The sequence below is a fragment of the Heterodontus francisci genome, chromosome 18 (assembly GCF_036365525.1).
Source record: "Heterodontus francisci isolate sHetFra1 chromosome 18, sHetFra1.hap1, whole genome shotgun sequence".
Classification (NCBI taxonomy): Eukaryota; Metazoa; Chordata; class Chondrichthyes; order Heterodontiformes; family Heterodontidae; genus Heterodontus; species Heterodontus francisci.
Genome location: NC_090388.1, coordinates 13,397,770 through 13,416,545, shown reverse-complemented (window position 1 = coordinate 13,416,545; position 18,776 = coordinate 13,397,770). Strand labels below are relative to the sequence as shown.

The window sequence follows — 18,776 nt, the reverse complement described above, 5'->3', positions numbered from 1 at the left end:
TTTGCAAACAGCGAGCTCCCACAAACAGCAATAAGGTATAACCAGATCTTGTTTTAAAGTATTGGTTGAAGGATGAATATTAGCCAGAAATATTGGGAAGCTGACATTGGTAAAAATTGCAGATTGATTAAAGTCCACCAGCACCCACACAAACATACTCCTAGGCTCTTATAATCCATTATTTAAAGAGAGCATATGCTTGGAAACAAACTTGTATGCAGATTTCTTGATCGCTTGATTTACAAATTAAAAACATACTGCTAAACCCAACATTGCCCAGGTCATCAAACATATCACAGGTCATTGTCATTAAGATTTTTCTTCAAAAACCATTTATAGTCAGGTTATTTAGTGAGATATTTTTAATTATTTTGTAACCATGCTTCGTGTCATTCAGCTGACCAAATAAAGAAAAAATATAATATTGCAATTACATAACCCAATATGTGGAGAACAGCCAAAATACAGAATGGTTGCTTTTGAATCCTGGTTGGCAGGATAAGTATTGGGAGTTCCAAGATTAAAAGCAGAACACTCTCAGCACTTATAAACACAGTCAGCAACAGTCAAAGGAAAGGCATGTTGCATTTAGAAAGCATTTTTCATAACTAGGAGCCTCTGTTTAACATCTAACCCAGAAGTTGGGACTGCACTGAAGGGCAAGACTGGATTTTGTGCTCACTTTATAGGTAAATAACGTTTGAAATACTGCAGCCATTTCAGGGTACCATCTCAAACTGCTGCCCAGTTAACAGGTTCTGAGAGCCACTTAGCCGCATGCTTACTTTTTTTCTCTTCCTCTCCAGACCCCAGCAAGGTGAAGATGATTCCAGTTTGAGAGTTTACACCAACAGCCGTGATTACCATTCTTCCAGAACCTTCCATTACATGGGTACCTGAAAGTAGACTCCAGTTAGAGCTGGCCATTACTGAAAACATGAAAAGTGTTTCATATGATGGCTTTTTAATTAATGTATGCTAAATACAGCTGTTAAACATTAATTTAGGGGTCCATGCCTTGTACACACAAATGACCTGGATGGAGAAACCAGTGGTTTTATACACTAGAGTGTGCAGGATGCAGTTCCTGTTTAACAGAATAATTCAGACCAGTTATGCAAATGAGCAGTCACATTAAAAACTTTAATGCTTAGAAGGCAAAGTATGCATTGAGAAAACCTGAACTGTATACAATGAACAGAATAGAATTAGCACTAAACTTAAAAGGGACTTTGTAATGAAGACATCAAGGTGTACAGACACATTTTAAACAGCAATTGGAATGATGGGCTACATAGTGTAGATTTCTGCTTGATGTGGAAGACTGCAAATCGTGATGGAGACATTAAAATGCATTGGTCAGACTTCAGAAAGAACATGTATTACAAGCAAAACAGATCAACAGGAACAAAATGTAAAAGGGATGAGCTTCAAGATGAGATATCTAAATTATACAGTTTAGAGAAAGGGTTTATAGCATAACCTCATGGAGCTATATAAAGTAGCAAAGTGAACCCAGACATTTAATTCAAGGTGACAGTAGCAATGCATTTATGTAATATATTGAACAGATTAAAAAAGCCTTCACTCAAAAGAGTGATAAATACACCAATCTAATATAATATTCCTGGAGGAAATATATATGTGTCGATCAAAATTTAACTGAATACTAAACTGGGCGAAATGGAGCATCAAATCGATGGTTTCCAATGAGATAAATGGCCTTTGATGGCACAAGGATATGAGACTAAGGACGGGTTCAGTTTTGAAAGCAAAAAACAGCACCCCTTGCTGGGTTATTTTTCCACAATTGTTTAGAAAAACTCAGATGTTTACAGAACAGGCAATTGACCATTCGGCCCATTGTGTCCATTCTGATTCTTAGCTAGAACAATCCAAAACTAAATTTCAGTGCCGTTATCCCCATATCCCTGTATCATCCATCCTGGTTCTAATATTTATCCATTTTTCTTTCAAAATACAATCTCCTCTATCTTAACCACTTTGTGCTCCAGCAATCCTCTGCAAAGACATTTCTCCTAACCTCTCCACTCAGCATTTCAGATCGATGACCCCTCGTAATCAACTCCTGATGAGAAAACTGACTTCCCTATCCATCACAACTCTAATAATTTGAGGTATCTACAATTGTAGACACCTCAAATATGATCAGTCTTCTATGCTCCAGTGGAAATAGTCCCAATAACACTCCAGGGACACCATCCAGGACAAAGCAGCCCACTTGATTGTTTGTGGATGCGGTGCCATTCACTCCCTCCACCACCGACACAGTGGCAGCAGTGTGTACCATTTACAAGATGCACTGCAGCAACGCACCAAGGCTCCTTCGACAACACCTTCCAAACCCATGACTTCTACCACCTAGAAGGACAAGGTGGCAAATGCATGGGAACACCATCACCTGCATGTTTCCATCCAAGCCACACACCATCCTGACTTGGAACTAGATCACCGTCCCTTGACAAAATTCTGGAACTCCCTTCCTAACAGCACTGTGGGTGTACCTACCCCACATGGACTGCAACAGTTCAAGAAGGCAGCTCACCACCACCTTCTCAAGGGCAATTAGGGATGGGCAATAAATGCTGACCTAGCCAGCAACACCCACATCCCATGAATGAATGAATGAATGAATGAATGAATGAATGAATGAAAAAATCTCAAAAGTCTCTTCTCAAAACTATAGTATTCCAACACTGGTAAATGTACACGTTACACAGCCTTTCTATAGTGGGAAACCCAATCCCACAAAGTACTCTGACTTAGCCAACATTTTTCACTTACTCCTGAATTCTATATACTTATATTTATAATACTCAAGATGCCTGCCTTTTTAATTGCTTTACCAACCCACACAATTACATTTTTAAAAAAGATAATTGCAACAGTCAAAAGATGAATTATTTGCCTAAAAGATGCAATAGGAAAATGTAAATAGTTTATATGGACTGATTGGACTTTCATTTCTCTAGAAATGTGCAGACAAGTAGTTATGAGTAAATCTGCTTCACATTAGACCTTAAACTATGCTTGTGAAATTACTGTTCACTTAATGAATCTGAGCCTGAAGTCTTAGCAGATTAAGTCTCCAAGGCCAAAAAAGATATATGGAGCAACAGAAATCAGTACCTGCAGGCCAACCATTTTAATCTTAGTTTTCAACATTGCATTTCAGAACAGCACATTGCATTTAGATATCACCTTCAAATGTAAAAGCACCCAATGCGTTTCACAATGCAAGTTGATTGGGGAGCTGACAAGCCATGCAGGGAGATTAGAAGCAAGCAAGTGAAAAGTTGATCGAAAAGCTGGGGTTTTGGAAGTTTTTTTTTTAAATAAACAGAAAAGCAGTAAGGCGAAGGGTTCCGAGTGTGGAGTCAAGGAGGGAGGCAGAGTGTAATTTCTAGCAAGAGCCAAATAAAGTCTTTATTCTTCCAATATTCAGTTGAAGGAAATTGCCACTCATCCACTCAACGTCAAGCAGGCAATCTAAAGCAGAGGTGGCCTAAAGGTCAAGCAAAGTGGTGAACAAGTAAAGCTGGATATCAGGATTCAAAGGGAAGCTTATCCTACGTCTGCAGATGATGCAATAGCTTGAGGACGAGAAGACCATCAAAGCTAGAGCCTTGGAGAATGCCAGAGATGATGGCGCAGCTGCTAGGAAAGCCTTTAGAGGTGTACTGGTTATATAGGAGATCAAATCATACAAAGATTATTGGGGCTGTTTAACAAAACAATTGAGAAAGAGGTGATTGACTACATTAAACATGACAGCAAGGACAATGGCTGATGGCCTGATCGGTTACAAAGGATGCCATTCAGGATTTTAGCCACAGCCCAGCTCAGTACTGAGAGAGGGCGAGAAGGCTAGAAGTCAGACGGGAGGATCTCAAAAATGGAGGTTAACAGATTGAAATTGATTTTTTTGTTTAAATTTACTCATGGGATGCGACTTGGGCAGAGAAATGGCAGATGGCGTTTAATCCGGACAAATGTGAGGTAATGTATTTTGGAAGATCTAATGCAGGTGGGAAGTATACAGTAAATGGCAGAACCCTTAGGAGTATTGATAGGCAGAGAGATCTGGGCGTACAGGTCCACAGGTCACTGAAAGTGGCAATGCAGGTGGATAAGGTAGTCAAGGCCACATACGGCATGCTTACCTTCATCGGCCGGGGCATAGAGTATAAAAATTGGCAAGTCATGCTGCAGCTGTACAGAACTTTAGTTAGGCCACACTTAGAATATTGCGTGCAATTCTGGTCGCCACACTACCAGAAGGACGTGGAGGCTTTGGAGAGGGTACAGAGGAGGTTTACCAGGATGTTGCCTGGTCTGGAGGGCATTAGCTACGAGGAGAGGTTGGATAAACTCGGATTGTTTTCACTGGAACGACAGAGGTGGAGGGGTGACATGATAGAGGTTTACAAAGTTATGAGCGGCATGGACAGAGTGGATAGTCAGAAGATTTTTCCCAGGGTGGAAGAGTCAGTTACCAGGGGACATAGGTTTAAGGTGAGAGGGGCAAAGTTTAGAGGGGATGTGCGAGGCAAGTTCTTTACAGAGAGGGTGGTGAGTGCCTGGAATCTGCTGCCGGGGGAGATGGTGGAAGCAGGTACGATAATGACGTTTAAGAGGCATCTGGACAAATACATGAATAGGATGGGAATAGAGGGACACGGTCCCCAGAAGTGCAGAAGGTTTTTAGTTTAGGCAGGCATCAAGATCGGCGCAGGCTTGGAGGGCCGAATGGCCTGTTCCTGTGCTGTACTGTTCTTTGTTTTCAAGGGCAATTAACAGTACCAACATCGCATGAACGAATTAAAAAAAAAATTAAAAAGCAACGTTAATGGTATGACACCTCAGCAAATGGACAAGATGCCAGAAAGGGAACCTGAGTGAGAGAGGAAGTAAAAGGCAGTAGGTCACATGGATGCAATGAGCATGGAAAGGATGTTGGGAGAACAGCAAAATGGCAATGGAATGGGTAAGGGAGGAAGTGAGCAGAGAAGGAGGGAGGAATTGGTAACTGTACAAATCTTAGAGAATTCCAGGAAATTTATTTGCACTTTGTATTTGAGGTGAGATCTGAGGAGGTAGTCAGTCATAAATGGGGGTTGGTTTAAAAGGTTGTCCTTGCCCTCCAGAGTGGCTTTGATTGTAGACACCAAGGGTGTCCTTTCCCTCTTTTGTGGGTCATTAATCTTTGGAATTCTCTGCCCTAGGGAGTCAAGAAGGCTGGATCATTGAAGATATTCAGGGCTGTTAGACAGATTTTTGATCTACAAAAGGAATCAAGGGTCATGAGGGGTCCAGCAGGAAAGTGGAATTAAGGCCACAATCAGATCAGCCATGATGCTATGGAATGGCAGAGTAGGCTCAAGGGGCCAAATGGCCTACTCCTGCTCCTATTTATGATCTTCTGGGTGGACAGGGTCAAGCCTAATCTGGTTATGGAGGACACAAGCAGATAGGTGCTATATATGTTCCAGTTTGTATTTGACCAACACAAAAATGGTGACTGTTCTGAGAAAATGAATAATTTGGTGGGACCAAGGACAGAGATGGATAACAGATTAGGTGGCATGAATATCATGGGAGGGAGGAGAGGAAATTAGCAACAAAATTGATGAGCTAGATGTGGGTTTTGAATTACAGGTGGATGGAGGCTGGGGGAAAGAGAAGGAAATGAGAGTGGTTAGAGATAACTTAGTCAGTTAGCTTTCAACTACACCTCCATTGGAAAGGAAGCAGGACAAACAAATTACTTGGACAGCCAACATGGACTCAATGTGCTGAACGGCCTCTTCTGTGCTGTAACCATTCTATGATTGCATGTGCAGGGATCAGGCCCTTCTTGATGCAGGCATATCACTTTTCCCAAACCTCATAGCTAGATCAAAGTGGCCATGGCTGATTAACTGGAGGTAGGCCACCTGACTGCACCACCATTGTTTACCCTAGAACAATTCATCTGAAATAGAAGAAATCCGGTCTGGTCTGGTCCAGTCCAGTCTAACTACAGGTCCTCTGCCAGCCTTAAGAGGAGGAGAGGAATTCCTTCATAAGATTTAGCCTTTGGTGCCCTCAATTTTCCTTTCAATTGGGTAAAATGGACTTTTCTCCCACTGTTTGCTGCATTTTCCTTAGTTTGCCAGGTCTCCTTTAGGGTCAAACAGAAAACTATTAATCTTTCTATGCTCACGTCCTAATAAATTATGTATATAAAAGGAATTTAAGATCTCAGCACAGATCACTAGGGCATCCCACTAGCTATATCTTGAGGCACAACTAGCTTTATTTTATCAACCTTAGAAACATCTATTTGCTTCTTACTGCTTTCTATCTTTCATCCAACCTTCAAATATCATGGGCCCTAATCTTCATGATCATTGTGGCACCATAAAAATTTCTTGAAAGCCCAAATATGTTATCCAGTGTAATCTGTCTATTCATTCCATAAATGTGGAATCTAGTTATATTTATCAAGCATGACTGTCCTTTATAAATCTGTATTGACTGCCTCTGATTAGCCCATACCTTTCTAAAGAGTTCACTGTTATCCCTTATTACGTTTTCTTACTGTTGAGGCTAACTGGTCTATAATTACCTGGCTTATCCCTTTCTCCTTTTTTTGAATAGGGGTGGAATGTTCGTCACCTTCCAGTCCTTTGGTAAAATTCCTGTTCAAGGAATTTTGGAAAATTAGTATCTATTTCATCACTGAACTGCCTCTCTATTATAGATCATTGGAGCCTGGGGTGGTGGCATTAACCCTTTATACCATTAACCCTCAAGAGTTTCCTTGTAATGAAATTGGCATTCCTCCCTTCCTCCTCGGCTACTTCAGCAGTCCTACCTTCACCCTGTTCTATTGAGGCGAAATATTTAAGTACCTCTGCCTTCCCTTTATTTTTAAAAGGAAGGCTGCCTTCATCTGTTAGTCACATTGCAACCTTTATTTTGACCATCTGCTTCCTTTTAAGATCATACGACTTAGAAAAGCCTTTGCTGTTGCCAAAAATGCTACAAAATTGGAGTACTTGTTCTTTCTACCCATCTCTCTTTTAAAAAGTGTCTTTGGCCTTGCCCCAATTCACCCTTTGCTGGTGTTCACACCTTTCTTCTGCTGTGGCTGGGGAAATTCTACTGCCATTAACTGCTAACAGGCTACAGCACTTTAAGATTAAGAATTTCTGCTATAACTTGCAACAGAGTTGGATACACATGGAAGGGAAGCAGCAGCAGGTCATCAGCAAGTTCAAGTATGCAGTGAACTAACAGAAGGGGCGATTTTGTTCAGTACAGGGGGAGAAATAACCAATATTGATAAGGAATGCTCTTAAAAGCAGACATTTGACAAAAAGAATTGTGCCCATCTATGGGCACTGGAAAATTAAAAACACCAACTTTAAAACCAACTGATATTTAGCAAATCAATACATATCTACAAAAGCCCAAAATGTCAGAAGAAAATGAGAACATGCCGACAATGCTACAACGTTCTGCAATCTCCCAATAGCTTATGTTGGCAGTCGGCTGTTATCTGTACTTGGTCCCAATTTTGTTTTTGCTTCTTTTCTGTACTATGTATTTCTCATGAGTTTTTTTATTCCTGTACTAATAGCTAGAATTTCACAATGCTCCTTCTTGCACTTCAGTTTTGACCTAGTTGCTTAGTCATCCAGCAAACTCAGACTTAAAGACACTTGTTTGGAGTGATTTTCACATTATACTCATTTTTAAATAGTTGCACATTATTGATCCTCTGATTTATCTAACATTTTCTTCAATAAATAGTGACAAGTTCCATTTTGCACTTTTCTGATACAAGACTTTTTAAACCCTTCTCCAAATTTATTTTGGGCTCGACACTTCTATCACTAACACCCACTTTTCCCAGCCCATTACTCAGGTTCAGTGCTGCATTTTTCCCACAATTAGTATTATAAAGTACTGACTTAAGTCGAGAATGCATTTTGGCAGCCTTTGTATACAGCTTCCATCATTACAACCCTGTTAGAGAGAGAGATACAGCACTGAAACAGGCCCTTTGGCGCACCCAGTCTGTGCCGACCAACAACCACCCATTTATACTAATCTTACATTAATCCCATATTCCTACCACATCCCCACCATTCTCCTACCACCTACCTACACTAGGCACAATTTACAATGGCCAATTTACCTATCAACCTGCAAGTCTTTGAGAACTTTGCAAAAGTAACAGCCAATCTCCACTATTTACTATCTGGTGGAATATAAAATACACATCAGAGCACTTTTAGTTCTCAGCTAAATCTGGAGGAAATGCAGAGTCTGATCAACACCTTCAATAATCTTATCTAATGTTGGAATTGTTTCCTTAACCATGCCACTCCCTCCACCCTTTTTGCTTTCTCCATCTCATTAAATTTCTTTGAGCTAGCACTGTTTAATATTCAACCTTACCTGGCTAAAACCAAGTTGTCACACCATACTCTATTAGCAGCAATCTCTTGCTAGATTCAGTGCTTCTCCCCAGCCCTCCTACCTACAGGCAGTACTTTGCTCCACAGGGTTGAGATTCATAGCATCAACCAGTCTTTCAGAAAGCAGTTCTGTAGACCAATTCTGAATGAACTTCACATTTCAAATTTGAGAATGAATTGACTTGCTTCAACCCTCATGACCCATCATGCTAACTAGATCTGATTTTTCTCCTCTTGTGCTCCATCATCTTACCAGACAACAGCAGTGGATCTCTATCAAGGCCCTTCTTCACATGGTCAGACTCTCCAGTCAGGGAGCTTTCATCAATCTTTAGATCATTTCCATGAATAAGCACACCATCAGCAGGTAGGAGGTCACCTATAAACCAGAAAGTCACAAACTTCTACTTTACAGATGATCAGTTAGCCATCTGCCATGAAGCATAATCTAGCAATATTCACAAGTTAAAATGGTTGAATTATTTCATATTTTCATTTGTTGAGATCATCCAAAGATCTGCTGTGTCTCCAGAGAGAGAAGAAATCACTTGCAGCATTCTTTAAGAAAATATTGCTGTAAGCAGTCAAGTAATCACCCATTATTGTAGTTAAAAGGACCAGAGTAACAACTTTTGCTACAGCAAATAGCCTCAAGAAAAAACAAAACTGTACATTGGCTGCAAGACAAGGAAGGAGTTTTTGTAAGAATAATGAGTACACCCAAAAAGCTGTTCATCCATCCAATTTCCACATACAAATTGGTTTTAAACCAATAAGTAACAGTAACATTAGGCTTTGGAAGTTGTGCATTGGTGCCATCAAACTGTGTGCTGCATCCTGTAAGCATCTGATTCAGATGTGAAAATATAGGTTAACTGTGACTAGCAGATATTCAGTGTTCTGCCAAAGAATGACCACAGTGAACATTCTTCCAGAATTAAAGGTGTCCAGGGTCAGAGGATGAGAATCAGACACCTCCCATGCTTTTGCAGGACTTAGTTTTTGACTGGACTCTTTCAACTTTATTAAGCTTTTGAAATTTTTTTTTTTTTTTTTTTATAAAAACTGTAGCTCCAGGGAGGCAGGATAATCATTAATAGAAACCCCTCAATGCAGCCTGTTCACATTGGGCAATACCACAGCTCCCTGGAATCAAATTCTCCAGTTTTGTTGGCATGACAGAAGGGTGGCAATTGCATGGCTACAATGCCATTTTTGGATCAAAGTGTCCCAATTCACCCAGGATGTCCCCAGACCCCATTATCTAGGCAAGCTGACATTATATGCAAACATGTGCCAAGCACACATAAATCTTGCAGTGGCATGGGCTGCACGTGGACATATTTAACAGTGAGGGCACTTAGAGACACCATAATTCCAGAGCGGAGACAACTTGCTTGGAACTGTGCCAGAGACTATACCAATTAGGGAGAAAATTAAGTTTCACAAGCACCAACCTAGATGCTCTGGTCACATCACTAGTGCTCGACTAGAAGCTAAACTCTGAATATAAGCACACAACTGATGCTGGAGGATAACACCCCTGGGAGATCACACATCTTGTCTGGCCATGCAAGATAAAATATGCCTTGGTCACTGATATAAATATATATCAACATTAGATCAATCCTTCCTGTATCAGACTTCAGATCTAGAACTGCAATTGCTGATAGGACCTTGTTTATACTGCCACAAATTTAACTCCTGTTCTTTCACTCCCTTACCATCCTCCACCACCACAGGATGGCCGCAATTACCCTATTTTGTAAGTGGAGGGTGAAAGAATCTTAAAATACAAATCAAAACTCCAAGTATACATACATCAAGGTTGAATTTAAATTGAAAGATTTCATAACAGTTTACAGAAAAAAAGTACAAATCTTAAATACCATATTTAACTTGTGCAATGTCACCAACTACCAATTCCGTCACAGGAATCTGGATAACTTGGCCACCTCTTATCACTGTGAATTTCTGCTCTTGTTCAATTCGGTTTTGTAAACCTCTAAATTGTTTTTCTTTACTCCAGTCATTGAAAGCTGTAACTAGTACCACACAGATAACTGAAACAAGAATAGCAACGCCTTCGATCCAACCAGCTTCCGATTCACCTTCATCTTCAACGCCACTTGCTGCTACACCACACGCTGCAGAAACAAGAACAGATTATAAGGGCATAAGGAATGGCATAGACTTTGCATACATATTAGCACACATATTGTATAGTTTCACAAGTCTGGGAAAAAAACAGATCCAGCCAGTCCAACTGCATTAGCACAAGTTCTAGACAGGCACTTTACCAGCAACACTGACTGTATCAGGTGGCAGGACTATATCTCCAACACAGAAGTCCTTGAAGCGGCCAACACCCCCAGCTTATACACACTACTGAGTCAGCGGCGCTTGAGATGGCTTGGCCATGTGAGCCGCATGGAAGATGGCAGGATCCCCAAAGACACATTGTACAGCGAGCTCGCCACTGGTATCAGACCCACCGGCCGTCCATGTCTCCGTTATAAAGGGCGGCACAGTGGCGCAGTGGTTAGCACCGCAGCCTCACAGCTCCAGGGACCCGGGTTCGATTCTGGGTACTGCCTGTGTGGAGTTTGCAAGTTCTCCCTGTGTCTGCGTGGGTTTCCTCCGGGTGCTCCGGTTTCCTCCCACAAGCCAAAAGACTTGCAGGTTGGTAGGTAAATTGGCCATTGTAAATTGTCACTAGTATAGGTAGGTGGTAGGAAAATATAGGGACAGGTGGGGATGTTTGGTAGGAATATGGGATTAGTGTAGGATTAGTATAAATGGGTGGTTGATGGTCGGCACAGACTCGATGGGCCGAAGGGCCTGTTTCAGTGCTGTATCTCTAATCTAATCTAATCTAAAGACGTCTGCAAACGCGACATGAAATCGTGTGACATTGATCACAAGTCGTGGGAGTCAGTTGCCAGCATTCGCCAGAGCTGGCGGGCAGCCATAAAGACAGGGCTAAATTGTGGCGAGTCGAAGAGACTTAGTAGTTGGCAGGAAAAAAGACAGAGGCGCAAGGGGAGAGCCAACTGTGCAACAGCCCCAACAAACAAATTTCTCTGCAGCACCTGTGGAAGAGCCTGTCACTCCAGAATTGGCCTTTATAGCCACTCCAGGCGCTGCTTCACAAACCACTGACCACCTCCAGGCGCGTATCCATTGTCTCGAGATAAGGAGGCCCAAAAGAAAAAAGAAAGAAAGACTGTATATAGAAGTCAGGTTGAATAGTAGAGCACTGAACTGTTTCTTTGGTGACTTAAAACTAATCAATGATGTCGGCAAGGTCACTGCTGCATTTGAGTGGCCTAATTAATGAGGAACCAATTAAGTCTTCGGTTTCTTTTCTGAATAGCATTTTGGTCACAGGCAGTCTAGCTCATAAGCAAGTGTTTGGCATTTCAGAGCTTTACTTAATTCAAAGTGTACATCAGCCTTGTCATTAGTTCAAGCATCAAGAAATAATTTTTAAATAATGTCTAATTATAGAGAAGTAGTACCAAGCTAGCATGAAAGTTAGTAGAGAATCAGCAAACAGACAGCAACAAATAAACTAACAACGGAAACCAATGAGATAGACTGAAGATTTTCAGCTACATGCCAAGAATATAGTACTGACAAGTATGCTTCCTAACAAAAATGTCAATTTACAAATGCAAAGCTACTTATAAAATAAGGTATACTGCTTGGGAATGTCAAAATTTTGCACCCTCTCTTGGGAGCTTGAGTTGAGATTCTCTTGTGCTGTCTCCTGGCCTGAACTTAGCTTTGCTGATATCCTGTGTGCCATGAGTGATTTTTCATATTTACACAGTAGCAAACTCAGCAACTGGTGTGTTAATCATATGGGAAGATGTTCAAGTCCACTCTGCTAAGTGTTTAAAACAGAAAAAGCTGGCAATAGGCAGGTCAGGCAGCATCTGGAGCACACGAGAGTTCTGATTAAAGGTCATTGACCTGAAACATTAACTTTCTCTCCACAATGAGCATTTCCAGTTTTTAATTTCAGATTTCCAGTATCTGCAGCATTTTGCTTCTGTATTAAAAGTAGTGTTAATTTGTTTCTAGAAGCCCACTCCCAGCACACTCTCCTTGTGCACCCCAATTATTCAGCTTCATGACCAGGAACCTGCCTTAAGACCTCTCATTCCATTCTGGGTCCAGGCAAGGAGGCTTCCAGTATTCTGATTCAGTTCTTGGCTGGCATCTATGAGCACTACCATGGGATATCCCATAGGTCATGCATACTTCAGCATCCATGTTAAATAGTGAATGACCAGATTGCAAATGGTAACATCTAGATAATGAAATCAAGTAGCTCCAGCTATTAAAATAAATTAATGGCTCCTTACTAACTACCATCCCCCCAGCCACTTAAAAGCACTCTTGCAGATCAGCAACAATTTCAATAAAACATTTTTAACATAGTAAAAGATCCGAAGGCGCTTCCCAGAAGCCAAGTCACAAGGGATATGGGACAGATGACCAAAAGCTTGATCAAAGTAGTAGGCTTTAAGGAGTATCTTGAGAGAGGGGTGGAGAAGTTTAGGGAGGTACAGGGCCTAGGCAGCTGAAGGCATGGCCACCAATGGTAGAGCAATCAAGATCAGGAGTAAGCAAAAGCAAGGAATTGGGCCACAATAAAATCACGTTGGGCCAAGGTATTCGCAGCAAGCAGCCTCAGGAGGAAATCTGGATATATCCAAGACTTTTACTTAACCCCTTGGACTTAACACATCAAGACTGGTGTATCAACATATTTGCCATTACAGATACTCAGCATTTGTTTAATACAAGACAAACATTTCCTTTAAAGCATCCTTTTAGATATTGGATGGCTCCCAAGGACAACTAACGATCTACAACAAAGCCAGTCTGCAATTTGGGAACTGTGACAAAACAGAAATGGAGCTCATTTACCCTGTGCAACAGTGCTTCGTAACTATGATAGTTTATGTTTCTCAGATCCAGTTCTCTACCCTTTCTGCACTGAGTAGCAGCTATAAATCCTATACTGTAAATGTTAGTAATTGAAAGCATCACTTATAAGGGATCATGAAACTACTCCCAGCATTGCTGTCAATTACTTCAGATCTGTATTTTTCAAACTTTGGTTTTAGCACACGGAACACAAAAGTACATTAAAAAGTGAACAGTTCAGCTTATCTAGAAATTCTGTGCTTGCACCATATTTCCTTCAGGATCCTGCAGAATCTAGGGAAAGGATGGATTTGTGCAGACATTTCATCTTTGGAGCAGCTACAATTAACTCAGTATTAGCTAGTTACCAACATTTAAAATTATGCAAGTAGAAATACTTGCCTTCATTTTCTCCTCCTGGAGTTTTATAGAAAGAAAGGCCTAGCGATATTATGGCTGCAATTTCTAAAATTATTAAGGTGACATCTTGTAGTGCTTCCCATACTAACTGAAGAAAAGTTTTTGCTTTTTTGGGAGGTATAGAATTTTCTCCAAAAACTTGATGCCTTCTGTCGAGGTCCGCAGGATTTCCAGATAAACCTGCGGAGAGAAAAACACTTAACTTTGGTCCTTTTTCATACAACCTACTGCAGAAAGCATACTAAATTTAAAGCCATTTCCTCTTCCCCATTAATAGTCACCAAAATAGTCAATTCATCATAAAAATTCAAAGGCTGTGTTTGATTTTTTTGGTACAGATGGTCAAATTCTGATCTTCCAGTGCAACTTGTACACTTCTTGGCACCACACAAGGTTCTATGTAGAGCCACTTCAAATTTTGGAATAGGTTTTCAGAAGTTATTGTTCTACACAAGAATGCTTAAAGTAGCAAACAGTCAAAAGGGTGGGATATGACCTGGAAGGAAACAAAGCCAAACAAAAAGCTCCCTAACCCAAAGTGACTTCTAAAATTTGGCATACAAAGCAGTATATATAAAGTGCGTGAGTCAAGAACCCATGCTTGAAACAGATTCTACAAAGGCACACCTCATTAAAAGAAAAATCAGAGATATCAGACAGGACACTAAATCTAACAAAAGTAGTATCTGCATTCAAACATTTATAAACCGAAAACAGTAACATGTTTTTCAGATCCTGGCAGATCTGTTTCTATCCTCTTTTCCCTCCCCTTTTATTCTGTACAGTAGACTGTTAACTGGAACAAGATTCTAGACAGCTTTCTCTACCATCAAGCCAAACACAGTATACAACAGCAATAGGAAACTAAAAATCACAAACCCTATTGCTATCTAAATCTGCATTGTGGGGTTTGGGCTTGGTACCTGACCCATTTTCCATACAATAGGGGAGAAATGTTAGTAGTAATTGTGGTAATTTTAAAAGAAAGGACTATGCTTCTTTGGCTGTGAAGTGCTTGGAGATGTTCAGTGGTTGTGAAAAGTGCTATAGAAATGCAATTCTCTTTTTGTTTGAGAATGGACAACAGGTAACTAGGGACAACAGACCTCAAATCAGTTAAAAAAATAACTTGCTAGTATGGATCTTGATGAACAGTAGCAAAGATCAAAGGGCCTCTCCCAACTAAGAAGCAGGATCTGAACCAGCCATTTCATTATAAAAAGGGGGAGTTGTGCTGCAGTCTCATCTTCTTCTTCGTTGGCCTCCTTGTCTCGAGAGACAATGGACCATCTGCATAAACAAATTGTAATGGAAGTTCACGACTACTGCTGGACAACCCTTCAAAAAGGTGGGAAACATTAAATTTACATTAAAAAGGAGCCTGAATTCACAAAGGTCAATAATTTACACTTCTAAACATACAAATTGGACAATGCTGTTACATAAAACAGAAAATCATTTTCTGCTGTACTTTCAAATGTCACTTTCATCTGCATTTCAGAACCTGCTTATGAAAATGCTTTGGAAAACAAGGTGCCTGGACAACAAAAGCTTACTATAACAATGTCAACAGAAGCTTCAGACAACACCAGGTCAAGAACGAACTGGATTCTGAAGAGGGCTTTTCTGTGGAGAATAAATGGTTTTGCAATAGGCAGTGAATCTCCCACGTCACTGTGTAGAGCACTGCTGTCAACAGTGCAGACAAGGTCTCTACAACCTTCATTCCACAGGGCTTTGCTCCAGACTGCAAACGTGGGTTTCGGAAGTACAGGAGACGGTAATTACATTTTAATTCAATTAAGTCAAATGGATGTGATTGGTCCATATTAGTCGTGGCACCAATCAGCAATATTTTAATACACTGGTATTAAAAGCACAAGATTTAGTCTGGAGATAGAAAAGACCATTATGTATTTGGAGTATGTTCCACTATCAAGATTTCACATTTTGTAACAATATCCTTTACTAAAAGACCCAAATTTAAGCTAGTCCAATTGAATATTCAAATTAAGCCAAACTGCCCCCAACATTGACTGAGTAACTACCATTGGCATTTCACCTCAATTAACACAGTCTCCAGACACAATCCAAGCTCGACAAGGGCCAGAATCTAACTGTACTGGTTCCAATGAACATAGTATGAAAACATTATGCACCCATTACGCTTTATTGAAATCCTAGTGACAACACTAGCATCCCTCACACCTTATTCCAAGAATCATCTCTAAAATTGGACTCTGGCACAAGTTAGTTTAACTTCAAAATAAAACTTCCTAGCCCAAGTCTTTCTCCTAGAAAACAAATGCCTGGACTGAAAATTTTGCTTCTAAGCAGCATACCACAAATGGTACTAATTTTAATCAAAAGGAACAGGATCTAGCTACTATATTAGCAGCTTTTCCCCAAGGCAAGTGAAGAATTCACACTGCCCTTTATTCTGGTCAAAGACCAGAATTCCAAAGTACTGATATTCTGTAAGAACAGCATATCCTAATTTAATGTGCAAGTTAAACAAATGGGGAATGGCTATGTAATACTTTGGAATTAGTGTCACAACTGTATGAACATGAACAATAATTTTCAATGTTTGCATTAAAGTTTTCGAAATGTTAGTATTCACAAATTAAATCTTAGGGGCACCATTATACTGGAGACCATCCTAAATATATAACAAAAAAAATGAAGGGAGGGTTCCACAAAAACAATGCTGTAAGTAGGAGTGCTTATTTTGGACTGAATCTTGTTTTCTCATGTTTCACTTTTGGATGTTCATTATAACATGCACACCTCCTCTGGGTATAGCTTTCATCTCTTACTCATCCCATTACTCCCCCACCAGCTCTTTTGTATTTGTCTCCCGTCCTCTGCCCTATCATAGGCCTTCCCTTGTTATATTTATAACTTTTCCCAGTTTTCTGATAAAGGGTCAGACCTGAAACATCAACTTTCTCGCTCCACAGATGCTGTCAGACCTGCCGAGTACTCCCAGCATTTCTCATTTGATTTCCAGCATCTGCAGTATTTTGCTTTTTTTTCTTTCATGGAATGTGGGCATCATTGGCAAGGATAGCATTTCTTGCCCATCCCTAATTGCCCTCACGACAGTGGTGAGCTGCCTCCTTGAACTGGTGCAGGTACACCCACAGTGCTGTTTAGGTAGGGAGTTCCAGGATTTTGATCCAATGACAGTGAAGGAATGGCAATACATTTCCAAAACAGAATGGTGCATGACTTGGAGGGGGATCTTGCAGGTGGCAGTGTTCCTATGTGTTTGTTGTCTTGGTTTAGGTGGTAGAGATTGAGATTGGAAGGTGCTGTCGAAGGAGACATGGTGAGTTGCTGCATAGTGTAGATTGTACACACTGCTGCCACTGTGCATCTGTGGTGGAGGGAGTGAGTGTTGAAGGTGGTGGATGGGGTGCCAATCAAGCAGGCTGCTATGTCCTGGATGGCACTGAGCTTCCTGAGGGTTGTTGGAGTTGCCCTTATCCAAGTGGAGACTCTTGACTTGTGCCTTGTAGATAGTGGACAGGCTTTGGATGTCAGGTGGGTTACTCACTGCAGAATTCCCAGCCTTTGACCCACTGTTGTAGTCATAGTATGTATGTGGCTGGTCCAGTTCAGTTTCTAGCCAATGGTAGCCCCCAGGATTTTGATAGTGGGGGATTCAGCAATGGTAATGCCATTGAATGTCAAGGGAAGATAGTCAGATTCTTTCTTTTGTATTAGAGTTTATTCCCCATTGTACATAATATTTACACTCAAGCAGTGTGGTTGCAGAAGGGGCGGGTGAAACATAACTGGTAGGAGTTACAGTATTTAAACAAATAATCTGGTATGGCATGTTCAATACATTAGAATGAAGTTAAAAATTGGCTTAATATAGGTTCAGCATTTAATGGTGAATACAAGTTTAAGATGTTATTTCTATGCACCTTGCTGGACCATGAAATTCCACAAGTGATCTAAGCTGTTATTTCCCTCTTTTGGGCAACTTTTGGAGAAAGGGAAGCCTTGATTTCTGGTGTTGGCCAGAACAGCAGTCACCTGGCAGAGATAAATAAAGTTTTTTGAATCAACTCAGATGTATTTTTTCTTTTAAAAAGGGGGATCAGTGTTGCCAACGATAATAGACGACGCGTGCTTTGTATATAAGCACGAGTGACTTATTCTGCAGTACATTAACAATGACATTAAAGCTTCATCAAAATTATCTGGATAATAAAATTCTGCATGCCTGCAGAACTGTCTCAACAATTAAGACACATATGATGAATATACAATTTATGTAATACAATCTAACTTGATAATAATGCTAGTCTATTGTATTCCTAGCTACCCAACCTGCACCAAAAGGATACATACTTATTTATGCAACCATGTGTTATCAGACATGCATACAAAAAGGAGCACGTTGAGCAAATACTTGTAACTGCATAAGGTGTACACATTTCTCTATGTACTGGCAGTAAATGAGTATCACGATATGCTTATGTATTTAAGGCAAAATTGAGCAATGTCACAGGAGATCTATACTAGCATTTGAAGCATTTCTGCCCCAGATACAGACAGCAATATAGTGCACCACATACCAGGGCAGCTCTGCAAATGATTTTCAAAACAAACTGTTCAAATGCGTACCTGCCCAAAACTCCAAATGTTACACTGCATTCAGTTTTGTTTTGAAAAATGACATCCTTACACAGAAGGCCCAAATGATTTAAGGAAGTGCTTTTAAATTCGGGTAGCAATCTATATACTTCACTAGATCTAATTCTTTTCCTTCATCAGACTCAAGTTTCTAGAACTTGTATATCCAAGCAGCTCATGGAGATCAATACTTAAATTATAGTGTAGTTTTGGAAAACTCATTATCCAATATATGGCAGGTTCCATACAGACATGTCAGCACGCAATGAA

At 40.4% G+C, this 18,776-nt stretch overlaps 1 protein-coding gene across 6 annotated transcripts in view; it reads right to left on the bottom strand.

Annotated features, from left to right (window-relative positions):
* LOC137379451 (plasma membrane calcium-transporting ATPase 1-like) overlaps positions 1 to 18,776 on the bottom strand; it is a 124,641-nt gene that overhangs the window by 52,061 nt on the left and 53,804 nt on the right. For all 6 annotated transcript variants that reach the window (XM_068050284.1, XM_068050287.1, XM_068050282.1 and 3 more), the window contains exons 3-6: positions 13,836 to 14,033; positions 10,382 to 10,639; positions 8,746 to 8,871; positions 786 to 896 (exon numbers count right to left, since the gene is read on the bottom strand). In XM_068050284.1, coding sequence (XP_067906385.1) covers positions 786 to 896; positions 8,746 to 8,871; positions 10,382 to 10,639; positions 13,836 to 14,033 — 693 coding nt within the window. The remainder of the gene's footprint in view (positions 1 to 785; positions 897 to 8,745; positions 8,872 to 10,381; positions 10,640 to 13,835; positions 14,034 to 18,776) is intronic.